The sequence below is a fragment of the Apaloderma vittatum genome, unplaced genomic scaffold, assembly GCF_000703405.1.
Source record: "Apaloderma vittatum isolate BGI_N311 unplaced genomic scaffold, ASM70340v1 scaffold3978, whole genome shotgun sequence".
Lineage (NCBI taxonomy): Eukaryota > Metazoa > Chordata > Aves > Trogoniformes > Trogonidae > Apaloderma > Apaloderma vittatum.
Window position 1 is genome coordinate 20,500 of NW_009728853.1, and position 15,778 is coordinate 36,277.

Genomic DNA, 15,778 nt, shown 5'->3' on the forward strand with positions numbered 1-15,778 from the left:
AAGAGGTACGTTGGATCTTGACAATGCCATAAATAGAATGAAGAATTTTTTTTGAGTTATTTGCTCAGGAAAGCTTGAGACTTAATACAGCTTTATACAAGGACGGAGTTGACAGATAAATGAGGAAGAAGATGGGGTAGCATGCGAAGTTTCACGGTTCCTGTCATAACCTCGTCTCGAGCTTCCAGAGGGATTTAAAAAGCAGAACTTTCCTTTAACGATTGTTGGTGGCAGTTCAGGTGACATGGGTTTGTGTTATAATTTCTTGATATCGCATCTCGTTTTGAGACACAAACAGAACATATTTCTGACACTGAATAAAATACCAGATCAAAAGCCCTGGGGCTTTTTGCTAACCAGCAAGTGTTGAAGAGCTAAAATTATAGTTGCTCTGTAGAGTTTTCATCTACAGTTCCTCTTGTAGCAACTGCATCTTCTTGTGTCAATTCACCTTTGTACGCTACAGATTTCACCTGGAAAAACAATTAAACTTGACATGGCTGTTGGATTAATGTCCTGAAAGCCAAGGATGCTAGAGTTGCTGTCTGATGGACAAAATGGGTGAGTAATGAGCATGGAGAGTAATTTCACATACTTCAGGGTGTCCTTCTTTCTCCTTTGGAAGCTGCAAGAGGTATTTTATAGATAGGGAACAGGAGGGATGTTCTTTTTGTTTGGAACATGGCAATATGCTGATGGCATTGGGGGTGAGGCGTGTTAGGCTTGTGTTCTCTTGAAAAACGAGTAGGACTAAATAGTTGAGGGGAGCGCTGGCTTTAGCAGTTGATTAAGGAAGGAGCTGAATTGCTTTGCAAGCTCTTGTGTTGTGGGGGAATTTAAATTTTCAGCTCGTGGGCCAGGCTTTGCTTGGAAACGGGTGTAAGAGCAGAAGGGGCACAATAAACGACATGTATGTTCGTGCCTTGCTGTCCATGCCGGTCTTCTTACATTTTATACTGAATATCACGTACAAAGGGATAATAGGCCTACAAGGTCAAGGATTTGTTTCATCACCGTATTTGAGAAGCTTCTAATTTGCATAAGGCTCCAAAATACGTAAATACTTTGTGTTGAACTGAGAGATGGAGTGTCTGCTGCCCTCTTAGTGGAAGAGGAGCAAGAGGTGAATTATACCAGGTTGTGAATCTCGGGCACGACAAGGGAACAACTCCACAAAGTCTGAAATGATGAGGTAAAAAGAAACCCAAAACACCGGATAACCCCACAACAGATATAAAATTGAACGAGGGAGGAAGTACTGTATTTGAGAAAGAGGAGGAGGATTCTTTTGTGTGTGAATTCCAGACTACCAAAGAGGTTTCTTTACTTTCTATATTCAAAGTCGTAATCAAAGCGGGGGTGACGCTTCAGCCAAGGACGTAATATCGGTTTGTAATGGAGAGAGACGGCTGCCACCGCTTGGAAGAAGAGCAAGTGTTCTGTGAAGGTGGTCATGAATATCGTTCGGATGGTCCCGAGGGAGGAATTAAACGCTGCGATTTCCCACCTTGCTGACTTTGAACCTGAGAGCGGAATAAGCGGGAAGCTGGAACGAGGGAATCGGAGCTGTGATATAAATGCTTTTTGGCAGCAGTCGGAGAAGCACTGGAGGTGTTTCTTCAAAGTACAAGTAACTTGTGGAAATTTAGGAAATCACAGAGTTCTGTGACTTCTTGTAGATTTGGGATTGCGACAACATCGTATCCCAAATCTCGGGAAGAGAAGGTATCCTGGGATGCCAACCGTATCCTGGGCTGCATCCAGTGTGGCCAGCAGGGCAGGAGAGGGGATTCTCCTCCTTTACTCTGCTCTGGTGAGACCCCACCTTGAATACTGCGTCCAGTTCTGGTGTCCCCACCGTAAGAGGGACGTGGATCTGTTGGAACGAGTCCAGAGGAGGCCACAAAGATGATCCAGGGGCTGGAGCAGCTCTGCTACGAGGACAGGCTGAGGGAGCTGGGATTGTTCAGTCTGGAAAAGAGAAGACTCTGGGGGCACCTTATCACTGCCTGCAGTGCCTGAAAGGAGCCTACAGGAAGGCTGAGGAGGGACTCTTTACAAGTGTCCAGCGACAGGACAAGGGGAAATGGATTTAAATTGAAGGAGAATAGGTTTAGATTGGATCTTAGGAAGAAATTCTTCAGTACAAGGGTGGCAAGACTTTGGAATAAATTGCCCAGAGATGTTGTGGCTGCCCCCTCCCTGGAGGTGTTCAAGGCCAGGTTGGACGGAGCCTTGAGTAGCCTGATCTAGTTGAGAGGCGTCCCTGCCCATGACAGGGAGGTTGGACTGGATGATCTCTGAGGTCCCTTCTAGCCCAAGACATTCTTGAATTTTATGATTCTATGATTATTTGAGCAGTTTTTTTCCCTTGGAAGGAGCGAGGTGGTGGGGAAGAGATGCTTATTTTGAGAGCTTTCCCTTGTAAACTGGACTCTGAAAGTTTGTTCCTCGAAATTAGGAAAACTTTCTCTCCTACAGCCGTTGCTTGAAGGTAAGTCACCACCAATCAACGAGGCTTTTGCAGTATATTCCACTTGTAAATCCCATTCGTAGTTCCCTCTGTGTGTCCTGTGCCCCTTTCTGGTCGCTGACCTTGCCCCGTGGGTTACTGCGTGATGTTTCTGCCGAACTGACATCAGGTTTACTCACCGGTTTTGACAAATACAAATCATTCTTGTTCACCGTGAGGTACCAGCTGTTTTGTTTCAAAAGAGACACATTTTTAAAAACCTTCGCAGTAGATGAAACTGTGGTGTATGAGATTTCTGGCTTCGTGTAACAGTTGCGTGGCCCATAAGATGCGACAGTTGACTTTGAGTAGTTTCGGCAGCTTTTCCTATTGTATTTTAGCAGTCAGAGTGAATATCCCTTGAAAGGCATTCAGAACTTCCCAGATTATTGTTCTTTCCTTAAGCTCTGCTCCTGGGCTATTGCTTGGATTGGATTGAGAAAAGACTACAACTCTGCCATCACTAAGAAGAGGAGATTTTTTTTTTTCCTGAAGAAGAAATACAGGAAATACATGATTATAACTTCTGCCTATTTGTTAGTCCTCAAATACGAGCTTCAAAGTGTGGCACCTGTTTTAGGACATAAATCGAGCCGCGTGGCCGTGTGTTTTTATATCTGCAAGTAGGACATTTTAGATGGAAAGTGGTGTTCCTTTTGCCAAAATTAGAAGGTACAAGACAGGTCTGGTGAGGAAGAGTGGACAGTACAAGCGGTGCTTGCCAGGCATGCAATAAATGCAGCTGCAGACATCAAGACATGATAACTGCCTGTAAAAGATCAATTAAATGCTCTGACATGAATCTTTACCTGAAGTTGGGGCCATTTGCTGCTGGAACTTAAGAGCTGGAGAGTCAGGTGTGCTAAAAGTTGACGTAAAAATAATGCAGCCCTCTTGCATTATTTTGGGTACCAAAAAGGTTATGGATAGTTCCCAACCTCTCCTTTGTTTCCTGCCTTTCCTCTTCCTTATTTGTTAGATTTTTTTCCGAGAAGAGAATCATGGAGTTCTCTGGCATCCTACAGGCTCCTGCAGGCTCACGCTTGGGATGCTTTTGGCATTTATGCCGTTACAGAATGGGTTAGCTCTAAATAAAGCTAAAATTTGTATTCTTTATCTGGAAGATTTCATTGAATTCTGGAATTATTTATTATTTATCAACAATGTATTCAATTTGTTGTCGAGCTGCCTGTTTCAGCCTGAAGACGGCAGCAGGATGCCCTGCCAGGGTTTTTTCCAGTCGTGCTCTTGCACTGCTGAGTCTGCGTGTGGACTTGGCTGGGTGAGGTGAGATTGACTCAGAGAGCTGCCTTCTGTTACTTTTAATCTTTTTTTTAAAATGGTATTTTTTTCCCTCTATGTAAAGGTACTGAATATTCGTATATCTCTCTTCACGCATCACAAGATGTAAAAATAGAGATGGGAGAAACAGTTTTGCCCTGTTTCACAGGTTATTAATTTTTATTTTTTTTTTTTAAATTCCCTCAAAATATTAATGGAAACAAACGGAACTGATGTTGAGTACGAAATTTGGTTTTGCACGTGGAGACAGGAAAACAAAAATCAGTGATTGCCGGTCCAGCTGAACTTTAGAAACAATCTATTTAACGTAGCTGGTGGTGAGAGACTTCTTGATTTCTATCTGAGGTGTGGACCTATTGTAATATCTCAGCTGCTAGTTTTTAATTTATCCAGGTCAAACAATGACTCCAGCACGTTTTTCTGTGCCTCGTGCTTGGATGTCCCTAGTCAGCGGCAGGTTTGTGGCGTGCCGCTAGAGCTCCTTGGTGGCTTGCAGTTGGCATTTAGACCGTGAACGCGTCGGCGTGGCTTTGTGACAAAAGTTTCGCGTGTGGGGTCCCCTCTGCAGTACAACGGGAGATCCCGGGCTGGTTTTTCCAAGCGTTTATGGGGTTTTTTGGAAGTTGCATGGGGTTTCTTCAGCTTGGTGATGTTTGCCAGCTGCAGTCATACGTAAGGGGATAGGAATAGGACTGGCTTGCTGCAGTAAAATTTGTTTCTTTGTAATAAAGTGCTTGCGGGTGTTTTATGCTCCTGTATATGCTGATTTCTCCTTTTTATATGCAGGGTTTTTTCCTCCCATACTACTCAAATGTTTTGTGTTTTCAGCTATCAGAGTAATTTGGGATCAGTGGGAGTACCATTATGTTTTGGTGCCATTAGTATCTCGTTATCCCCCCCTCTCTGTGTTCTGAAGGTCTGTATTGGAACACCTTGTAAAGATGGGAAAAGCAGTAAGACTTTCTGTTTCTTGTCTGATCTGTTGTTGGCGTCAGTGACGTGACATTTATTAATAGGTTTGGTCAAGGGCAGGGTAATATTTGGCACAGCTGAGCTTCGACAGCATTATTTCATAAAGTTTTGTATTTAAATGTTATTTCAGGATGGTAGTAATTAACAGTAGGAAAAATAACTACTTCACACTAATTAAAAGTTTGTCGGAGGTCGAATCAGTGCTTGATTTGTTTCCTTTGTCAGGGTTGCTCTGTCTGCAGCTGGGAAGCTTGGTTTCGGAGAGAATCCTTCAGCCAGGTTGTAAATAGGTTACTCCAACTCATAAGGAAGGAGCAGCGAGGATGTTTGCCAGGCTGCTTTCCTTGTTGGGGGTGTGATAACATCTGTGTAATCAGCAAAGAATGTTTTGCGGTCTTGAATGTTTTCTGTAGGCGACATAATACAGGAAACTTACTTTCTTTACTTCTGTGAGGTGCTCCTGCTGCTCCATGATTTATTTAACTTGAAACCAGCCGTTCAGTAAGCCTGGCGAAAACCACATTGGATATTGTCTTGAGCCTTGGCATAGATGGTAAATTTAGCTGGTCTTGGTGAAGACAAATGCTTTCTGTGTGGTGCTCTGGTGTTTTAATGTTCTTTAGAGGCCACGGAGCGGTGAAGGTGCTTTTTTTTTGTTTTATTTTCTCTTACGGTTCTTCTGCTACGAGCTGGGTGGGTTCACGGGATTGAGCACGCACGCTACGTGCCAGAGCCAAGTTACCCAGGTAGAATAAAAATAAACTGCCCACGCAAAGTATGGTCTCTTCTTCGCTGAGCCTCGGTTGGGACGGAGGGGGTGGCAGCTGCTCCTGGGAGGACGGGAGGCTTCCCTCGCTCGCTGGCTGGTTGGTGTCTGCATTCTCAGCCATCACGAATGTTTTCTTTTTTTTTTTGCAGATGACACGATTGGTGCTGCCCGGCATGCTGGAAAGGTGAGTCACCCTAACACTATCCAGACAAAGTCATCATTATTTATAGGGGAGAATCCTTTCTTGAAAAATTCATTACTGTGACTAATCAGCCTGGTCTCCATGTTTTAATGGCAGAGTAATGCTGGGTGAGTCACGCTGATGGGGCATGAATCATCAGACGGTGGAAGCCTTTTCCACTCGATTCCCTTTTTATTTTTCCTCTCCCTTCTCCACTGTTGTGGTGATTCCTTTTAGAACAGAATTAAAAAGCCCGTCTGACTCACCAGCACTAACTCAACAACCTGCTATTCTGAGGGGGTGGTTACAGTTCCTGGGAATAACCTTCTTAGGGCTATTTCTCTAAGTCATTGTAAGTAAAATGGATGCAAAGAGTATGTTCTCATTATACAGTGGGAGGTGTATTGAGGAAAGTCTGTGATCGTTTGGAAAAGTAGAATTGGAGACCGGCTCTTTAAAATGGGAGTTAATGCACACCGCTGTCGCCGCGGAGGAAAACGTGTGCTGACTTCCTAGCCAGCTCCCAGGTGAAACGAAAAGGTGCCCAGTTTCCATGGAGCCCCTCCAGGCTCTTCTCTCGCTCATGTTGGCTGTCCCGGGCTCTCTGCCTTCCGCGGGACAGCCTCCAAGCAAATACTGTAGGAGGAGCGTATATATGGTGTGAACCTCCAAATCCGACCAAGATTAAAAAAAAAATAAATAAATTAGTATTTCTTGTGTCATCCCACTGTCTGGGAGTCTTTGTTGCAGATCGGGATTCGATTATTCAAGTACCTGAAGGGCACCTACAGGAAAGCTGGGAAGGGGCTGTTCACAAGGGTGTGTAGCGACAGGATGAGGGACGGGGGTTTCAAACTAGAGCAGGGTAGATTTAGATTAGATGTTAGAAGAAACCTCTTTACAATTAGGGTGGTGAGACCCTGGCACAGGTTGCCCTGAGAGATGGTGGAGGCTTCATCTTTGGAGACATTTGAGGTCAGGCTGGATGAGGCTCTGAGCAACCTCATCTGGTTTAAGTGTTTCACATCCAGAACAAAGTTTCTTCGTGGGCACGAACTGTCAGAGCTGGTGGCCGGTATGGGAGCCGGTGTCTGGCACATCAGAGTGATGGCAAACTTAGATTTTTAATTAAACAATCAGGAGATAAGAATGAGTTTACTTTGTGCAGAGAAACTTGAATTAGAAAAGAAGACCCAAGACCGAGCTCTGGGACAATGGTGTAATATTTCCTGGTAAAATTGGCGTAAAGGATGAGGATTACAGTGGGGTGGTGGGACCTACTCAGGATTTGTAAGTCAAAAGGTGCTCCTTGCCCATGTACTGTTAATAGATAAAAGGACCTGCCTTTTGTGATGCCAGTACCCTCTGAAGATGCTCTTCAGCCTCTCAGGACAGACTGATGCATACTCTATTTAGAGAATATCCTTTGTATGTTTTTTTTGTTATGTATTAAGGTGGGTAAGGTGGTTTGAATGAAAGGCAGCAAAGGGCGATGCTGCTGACTTGTGATTCTGACCACCCTTGAGCACACCATGTCATGCTTCTCACTTTTTCTAACCACGTGATTAGCTCGGGAATCTCAAGGATAAATATTTAAGAAGCTTGGAAAGGAAAGGTGGTTACAAGACAAAAAAAATAAAGCACACATCTTGATCTTCTTCCTGTGTGTGAGGAGCCGCTTTAAATGACTGCTCCTTTTGAATGAAGCCCTTGGTTTCTGTCCCAAGGAAAAATATTTGAAAAAGCTTCCTTTTTCTCTTTGTTGTTGTGAAGTCAGCTGGGTTTGCAGTGCACGGAAGCGACGTCTGCAGCTGCCAACTCCTGCATAGTCATAGCTCTCAGGCCATTAACATCACTAAGAGTCTGTAACCACAGGAGGACATGAATGTCTGGCCAATCCAAGGGGCATGAAGGAGGGGTAGGTCTTTGGGCCAGCCATAAATTGCTCAGGTGGGACCCTGTGGGTTAGGAAAAAGGGCTCCAGGCTCTAAGAATAAAACTAGGAATCCCATCCTTATTCCTCACTAGTTCAAGGAGGATAGCACGTCGACTAGATAGATGTGAGGCAACACGCTGTAGCATCTTGCAGCTCGCTGTGGTGCATGCTTTTACGTATTTGACTGTTGGTTTTATGGCATTATATTACCAGACAAACATGGAAATAGAGCAGACTTTACATGCTTTGCGTCCAGGTCCGCAAGGAGAAAACACGACGGCATCTCGGTGTGTTTGTTACTTTTTGTTTGCGATAAACAGCAGCGTTAGATGAATGCCACTTCTGGTAACGGCGTTCAGATTCTCTGCTGTGGCTCTTCTCCTGCGCTCTGAACGCTTAAAGTGACAATTTATAATCTGCAGCTTCCTCTTACACTTAAATGAGCAGTTCCTCTGCAAATGTTCAGGCTGCTGGCTAAGGTGGGAGACTCAGAACTGGAAATCGAGGCTCGGCGTCTTTGGGAACAAAACCCAAAAGAAGCGAAAACCAAACCACCGCCGACCAACAGTCAGCTGACTGCTTCTTGACAAATATCAAACTATGGTATTTATTGCCGGGGAAGTAGCAAGTGCATAATTACATTATAGAGGAAGCTTGCTCTTTCCACTTGGCATGCGGCTGGAGCAGGCGCTGGTTGCCACAGCAACAGGGAGATGGCTAAATATAGCCTCCCCGCCGCTGGACCGCTTAAGGTAGAATGATGGGGAGGTGTGAGGGTGTCAGCCTGGCTCTCTTCATCTTAACCAACTTGTTTTTCCCCCCTCCCATTAACTGCACAGTCTGTTTGGATAGAGCCAAACTCTCTTCTTTGCCGCGCCAACGCTCGCGCGGTCCTTCGGGTCCCTCCCTGCAAACGTTTCTTTCGCGATTCCCGCGAGAGGCGAAATTTTCGTTGGAGCGATTGGAAGCGTTGGCCCTACGCGCGTCGCTTCCTCGTTTCCTTTCATCTGGAGGTTTTAAGTTAGGAGCTTTGAAGGCTAGGCCTGTTTTCTTTGCAAAGAGAAAATACAAACCACAAAACTCACAGTGGCGTCGACTGCTTCAAAGAGGACCTGTATGTGGAGCTTCTGCAAGGAGCTGCTATTCATTTGTTGCTTTTTCAAGAGGGTTTTCTGCACCATCCCTGGGTGATGGTCACTACCGCTGTGAGACCGGTGCTTCTCAGCTGGAATGCCACCTCTCTTCTAAAGCTTCCTTTTGTTTTAGAAGCACGAGGCTCGTGTTTATCTGTCAAAGTGCTTTTACTTTCTTTTGAATCCTTTTAAGCTCTTTGTCCTCGATTTTTAAGTTTTGTGGCAAGTGCTGCTGTAGCCTGAATACGGGAAGAGCGCTGCCTTTTCTTCAGATCTAAATTGCAGCCTTTCATTTAAATAAATCACACCTTTCCTTTGCGTTCGGAGAGGATAAATCACGATCTTGATCTTTGTCGTTCGTTACTTTGTGTACTCTTATCGTGGCTGCTCTTAGTAGTCTCTTAAATAGCTAAATTGAACCAATCTTTTCACCTCATCGATGTACTGAGGTGTTGGAGGTTTTTTTTTTCCTTCTTTTTCCCTCTTCTTAAGTCATCAGGTTCTTCATATTTTTGTCCTGTGTTTGGAGGGATAAAAGTGTTCTGTAGAGCGTAACACAGGATTTTGCTGGTGGTGGATCTGTTCTTGCCATTCCCACCATCCTGTTTGCTGGCTGTTGCACGAGAGAGCTCCCTGTGGGCTTTGTTCAGATTTTCCAGGGAGTAGATAGTTGATTTAGAGTCCTGCAAGGTTTGTGATTAATTCACATTATTTTCTTTAGTATGAGTTGTTGGGTTTGTTAATATTGATTTTTCGTCTGCCATTCTTTAGTCTGTTCACCTTGTAGTCTGAGCTCTTTCAAAAAAGTTGCTCATGGTATTCTCCAATCTGGTAATCTCTTAAAAACTGCGTGAATACTCATTTCACTGCTAATCCCCATCTGAGCTCATGAATAAATATCACAGGCACCACCTGTCTTGATCTGAAAAATGTTCTGGCATCCACTGTTAATTTTTTTGCAGTCGTGAAAATTCCTGATTAATTCGTGGTCTTCTTTTCTCCGTCCTATGTATTTTGATCCATGTTAGTGCTTTATTTCACCGCCCCAACCTTGCCAGATAACTCCTGAAAAAACACAGCGAACTTTGGCAAGGGTGTCTCAAATCCTGACTGACTGGAATGATTCTTTTCTGCCACGTTAGCCACCTCGTTTCTAGAGTGAATAACTTGTGTGTTTAATTCACACCTGGATGATGGCAGAAGCCACGTTGGTGTGAATCTATTGTCACGATTTCCAATCAGTTCTATCCATTAGATTTGTCGCTGTTGCTCAAACTCAACTTTCTGTCCTACCTTGGCAGAGCAGGTGGTAGCTGATTTCAGACTGATACTCTTACCCAAGTGTTATTGTGGAATCCCTCTGGTGTTACTGTAATGCAGCTGTAAACCAGCTCTTCTTTAGTCACCCTCTGAATATCTTCCATACTATACTAAAAAGCTTCTGTATTTGAGCAGTAGGTTCAGATACTTCCTATCTTGAAGATCCACCATGAAGGAACAGAAGATAAAAGGCACGATCCAAGTGTGAACTGTACAACAAACCTCTGTTGGTGTTTCAGCCACCGTAGCCTGAGATTTAGAAGTTGTTGGCTTACGCCAGCATCGCTCAGTTGGTTTTGCCTAGTTTAGCCCATATGTATGTAAGGAGCTTGATTCTCTTGCTGTATTGACCTTGGAGTTGTTCCTGAGTTGTAGCAGCTGCTTGAATACTCATATTGTGCTTAAATAAATTTTCATGTAGGGTTTGGTTGGAGGTTTTGAGCAGGTCTTCATCTCAGTTGCATCCTAAAGGTTTTCCTTTAGGCTTGTGGTAATTTTCTAGAATACCAAAGATGTTTTCTTTATTTTAAGGTAATATTTCTTCACTGCCTTTCAGATCAAAAGGGGTAATCCTGAATATCGCCTCAGCTGCTGGGATGTATCCAACTCCGCTGCTGACTCTTTACTCAGCAACCAAGGTAAGTAAGTGTTCTTCTCCACGCCGAAAACAAGTGTCAGGCGTAAGCCCGCGCTGCAGGAGCAAATGTTTTGGTGTCCATCTAGTGGTGCTTTCATGAACTAAAAGTGCTTAGTTTCTAACTTAATCATTTCCGTGCCAGCAAATCCCTGCGCTCATTTTTCTCTTGACCTTCCAGCTTCCACTACTGGAAAAAATTATTTTTCACGTTTCTAATTATACATAGGAAAGGATGCTTGTGTCCCAAGCAAGCTTAGGGTGAGGGTGAGAGAGGACATTGACTAAGTTTAGCACACTTTCTTGTTTTGACTTTGAAAGTTTTTTTTCCCGATCTTACTGGAGACGTGTATCTTCAACATATATGCACAGATATTCATTTAATTAGGTCTCTTCAGCTGCTTGCTGGAAGCAAACATTTGCTCTGCTTTTTTTGATAGTCGCCTTGAGTTTGGCATCTCAGGGAAGAGAAAGGAGAGAGCTGTAGGACCTTTCCATTACTAACCAACCAACTCCCCTTGATCTGCTGACCACAGTCCTGCTGACGTAGCCCGGTACGTCCTTTGATGTTTTTGCAGCTTATCTTCTCCCTGGCAGCCACCATCAGTTCCAGCTTCTTTGCAGCAGGGCTGCTGCTCGACCAAAATTAACGTGTGGCGTTACCCTGCGCTGTACACGGAACTTGGCGCTTTGCTCTGCGGCCGTCGAAAAATCTCCTGTTTAACAATAATCGAGTTTATCAGGGTCTCCTGGACTGAAGTTCTTTCGTGTCAGCTGCTCCCATCTAACATTGTCGTCTGCACGCGTGCTGAGGGCGTGCTCTGTGTCATCATGTAAGGGGACCTAATAGCTGCCTTCCAGTACCTGAAGGGAACCTACAGGAAGGCTGGGGAGGGACTTTTTACAAGAGTGTCCAGCGATAGGGCAAGGGGAAATGGGTTTAACTTAAAGGAGAATAGATTTAGATTGGATCTTAGGAACAAATTCTTCATTCTGAGGGTGGCGAGACTCTGGAATAAATTGTCCAGAGAAGCTGTGGATGCCCCTAGAGCCTTGAGCGACCCAGTCTAGTTGAGATGTGTCCCTGCCCATGGCAGGGAGGTTGGATTAGATGATCTCTAAGGTCTCCTCCAACCTAGGCCATTTTATGATTGAGGCAGCTGATAGGAAATACTGAGGGATACAGGCCGCCGGTATTGATCTGGAGGATTCTCTTCTTGTTGTCAGCCAGACGTCGAGCTATTGATCATGGCCCTTTGAGCCTGGTGGTCCAGCCAGTTTTCAGTCTGGCTAGCAGTTTGTTGCTTCAGCACGTACCCACTCGACTTCCAAATGAGAATGCTGCAGAAAACAGTGTCAAAAGCTCTACAGAAGTGAAAATAGATCTATATACATACACAGAGAGTTTGTATGTGTTAGAAATCTGTTTCCCTCCTCTACAAAGCTAGTCCACTCCCTTGGAGAAAGCAATTGGTAAATCTGCATGGACTGGTTCTGATGTATCTTCTTGTCCTACATGTGCTTGGAAATCAATTTCAAGAGGAGGGCGCTGCGATCTTTCTGCAAACTCAGCTAAAGCTGATGGGATCATTGTGGTCTTTTCAAGGCAGGGTATGTTAGCCCTCCCCCAGTTTCCATAGTTTCTCAGATAATGCTGGCAGCAGACTGGTGTATGTAGGGACTAGTTCTTTCAGCACTTTTGAGTGACTCCATGGTGGCCCCATGGGTTTGAATTCACCCAGCTTTTCTCTGAGTGGTCCCTAAAGAGACAAAACTGGTGCACACAGAGGCATGTGAGCTGGCTTTGGCTGTGCAAAGGCAAGAGAAATGTTGAATACCTTAACCTTTTTCTATCTTTTAGGTTGTCTCCTTCATCTGTCAAGACCCTTAATCATCTGAAATTGCTCTTGAAATCAGTGTATCCCTAGGATTCTTTTACTGCTACCCTTAATGTCCTTTGCTAGTCTTTTCCTAGCTTGGATTTTACTCCCAAGAAGGTTTTATGTTTCTCTCTTTTGTTACTTCTCCTTGCTCTGGTGTTTCGTATACTCATTTTTAGTTCAGCACTTAGGCACACACTTTCTTTACTGAAATTTCCAGTTTTCTTCCACAGCAGTCTGGTTTATTTTACCAGTTTATAAGTTGAACATTTCCTGTTAAAGTTATCCATTGCGATTTCTCTTTGTGTCAGTGGGACAGTTTGTCTTTCTGCAGCTGGGTTTTTGTGGTGTTGTTTTTTTCCCTCAAGATAGTTAGAGGGGCTTCTAAAACATAATAAAGATAGTTAAAAAGTAGTAAAGATGGAGTATGGGTACACAGCATGGAACTGAAGTATATGTGATAAAACTAAATGCAAGAGACATTGGCACTGATGTTAAGGCAGCGTGGCACTACAGCTTTTTCAGGCACACCTGGTAGTTATGTTAAATACTTGGAGGATTTCGGAGTCTAAGCAGAACCTTGACAGGATGAAGAAACCTTCAGTAGCGACACACGTATCAGAACACACCTACGTTTTCCTCTGGACTCGCAGCAACGTCTTCACGTTTCCAAGAAGGGAGCTGATAGCCACTATTTTGTTCATACGAAAGGAGGGGATATTTAAGTTGAGAAATCGTGAAAGCCTGGATTCGTTTTAGTTGGTGAAATTTGCTCTTGAAACTCAGCTCTTTCCTGAGAGCACAGTTCTTTGGTTTAATCCAAAAGGACACGTTCGTTGTGGCGGTGCCTTCAGCTTTATGGAATGAATGGAGCTTCTGATTCTGGTGCCTTATGCTGCTTTGGTTAGACTTTCTGCAATGAGAATTTCAAATATTCCTTCCTCCCACTGTAAGAATCTCAACAGCAGGTTAAGTAATCTGCCGGTTCTCAGCACTGCTCATCTTCTACGACAGCAAGATTAGTAAGCATGAAAGTGACTCCCCTAATGTCGCTATAGAATGACTGGATCTGCAATTTCTAGAGTTTTTTTCCTCGCCTATATAGAGGGGGTTGAAAGCACAGTATCCTTCAGGTCTAAGTCAATGGCCCTGGCTAATTATCAGGAACAGATGCAGTCCAACTCTAACCTTCCCGTGGAGAATTCCCTCTTTTGTAATGAAACAAGACACTTTTAAAGGAATCGTAGTCGTCTTTTCTGACGAGCTTACCTATCTACCTGCATTAATACTGACGAGAAGTGAAATAGGATTATTTCCCTCCCATGTCTTCCGTATTTGGGTTTGTTACTGGTTATCCAAGGAGAAGAATTCTTCACGCGTGCGATGCTTATCTGCCTGTTCAGGGGATGTTTGCGTAGAGAGCGTTCTTGAGGCTGTTTTAAAGGTTGTTGAGGGGCTTGAGCATCTGGAGGTAAAAAACCCAACTTGTCTTGAAGTAAATTCTTAAAGAAGAAAAACTCCAAAGCTTTCTTGGATACCAGATATTGCATTTTCTTCCCATGTAAAGTGAACATTATTGCAAGCTCTTTGCAATCAGCAGAGATGACAATATTTTTATGCCATGTTTCTGCTTTTGGAGCAGTAATTGATTTCAGGACTTGTGTCACTTAAAAAGAATTAGAGATCTGAATGACCAAAGCACTTTGATTTAACACAATATAGTTTGTTAGGTTGGTTTTAACAGATTATTGGTATGCTCTATGCCGTTATCACACATGCATCTTTTTTTAGTTTAACAAGCCTCCTTCTAGCTCACACATGCAACTTGAAGATGAAGAATAAAAGGACCTGTCTGTTACACGGCAAAATCTAGTTTTCTTTCAGATCTTGGGTACACTCAGAAGAGTGCCTATAGAAATAACCCAGTGGTGAGGGAGTGTTTCTGATACTTCTTGTACAAGCTGAGCCTGGTGACAGGAAAAACACTGAGTACTGCAAACTTCTCATTTCTAAAATGTGCAGGCATTTAGGAAAGAACCTGTGGAGGTGGACTTGAGGGCTAGGAGGAAGTATCACCGTAAGGTAGCATTTCCTAAAAGTATAAATGCGGAAGACAAAATATTTAAACGTTATGTTTTAAAAACCACATGCCAAAAAACCCTTCTTAAATCACCCTTTAAAAAAAAAAAAGTCTAAGGAGATGACATAATTAGCGAACACACTAAGTCTTGTTTTCCTTTTTTAACTAGCTTTTATGTAGCAAGTCTAATTCCTTTTCCTTCTAAGTTAGAAAAGGTTTTATTTGTTTAGGTTGAGCCGGATTTCTGTAAAAATACTTGGTAAGTCTAGGGGTTCTATTCAGATGGCGTTGCTCTAATATGCAAAGTTTCTTTGGAAAGGGGGTTTTCACTTTGAAGACAGGAACTTGAAATAGTTTAAGCACTCCTACAGAACTCTGCAAACTACCGTTTCCATTTTAATGGGTGGCACGCTGCACGTTTCCCTTCTTTTTCTCTCCAGGCTTTTGTGGATTACTTCTCCCAAGGCCTCCATGCAGAATACAAGAGCAAGGGCATCATCGTGCAGGTGAGTGGAGTTTGTTTCCTGCCGGCATGGTTACCCCAGCAACATCGGCGTCTTGGTAACAGAAGGGAATCCGCATATTATCTTTTCCGTGAATACGGCACGCAGACTAAGGATCCGGGTTTCCTTTTGATCCCCTTCTGAAGTTACTCTGAAACGACGCGTCCTGAATCGGCAAAACACATGGTTTGGTGGGTTATGGGTTGGTGGGGTCAATTTGTTTGCTTGTTTTATTTTAGCTGATGGTGGTAATTGAACTTTTAAGTATGAAGCGGTCCATAAAACTCCGTGCAACTCAGTGGAATACATCTCTACACACCTTCATCTACGGGACTGCGCTCTTGCGGTGTGTTTGTACATAGATTCAATGAGCAGCTGCTCAAAGAACAAGGATAGAAGCAGTCCTGCAGGGTCAGTGAATCAACTGTTAATGTCAGCATAGGAGCAAGAACAAACAAAAGCCTCAGAAGACCCTTTTGTACGTAATGGACTGTTTTAATTTTCTTTAGTACTGGGTTTCCACATTACTAATGAGTCTTGTGTCCCCCCCCGCCCC

General features: G+C 43.7%; 1 protein-coding gene across 1 annotated transcript in view; it reads left to right on the forward strand.

The window, feature by feature from the left end:
* HSD17B12 (hydroxysteroid (17-beta) dehydrogenase 12) overlaps positions 1–15,568 on the forward strand; it is a gene marked incomplete at both ends in the record, with an annotated part of 33,270 nt that extends 17,702 nt beyond the window's left edge. The window contains 4 exons of the mRNA XM_009874211.1: positions 5,705–5,739; positions 10,682–10,763; positions 15,160–15,225; positions 15,462–15,568. Coding sequence (XP_009872513.1) covers positions 5,705–5,739; positions 10,682–10,763; positions 15,160–15,225; positions 15,462–15,568 — 290 coding nt within the window. The remainder of the gene's footprint in view (positions 1–5,704; positions 5,740–10,681; positions 10,764–15,159; positions 15,226–15,461) is intronic.
* Between the last annotated feature and the right edge of the window lie 210 nt (positions 15,569–15,778).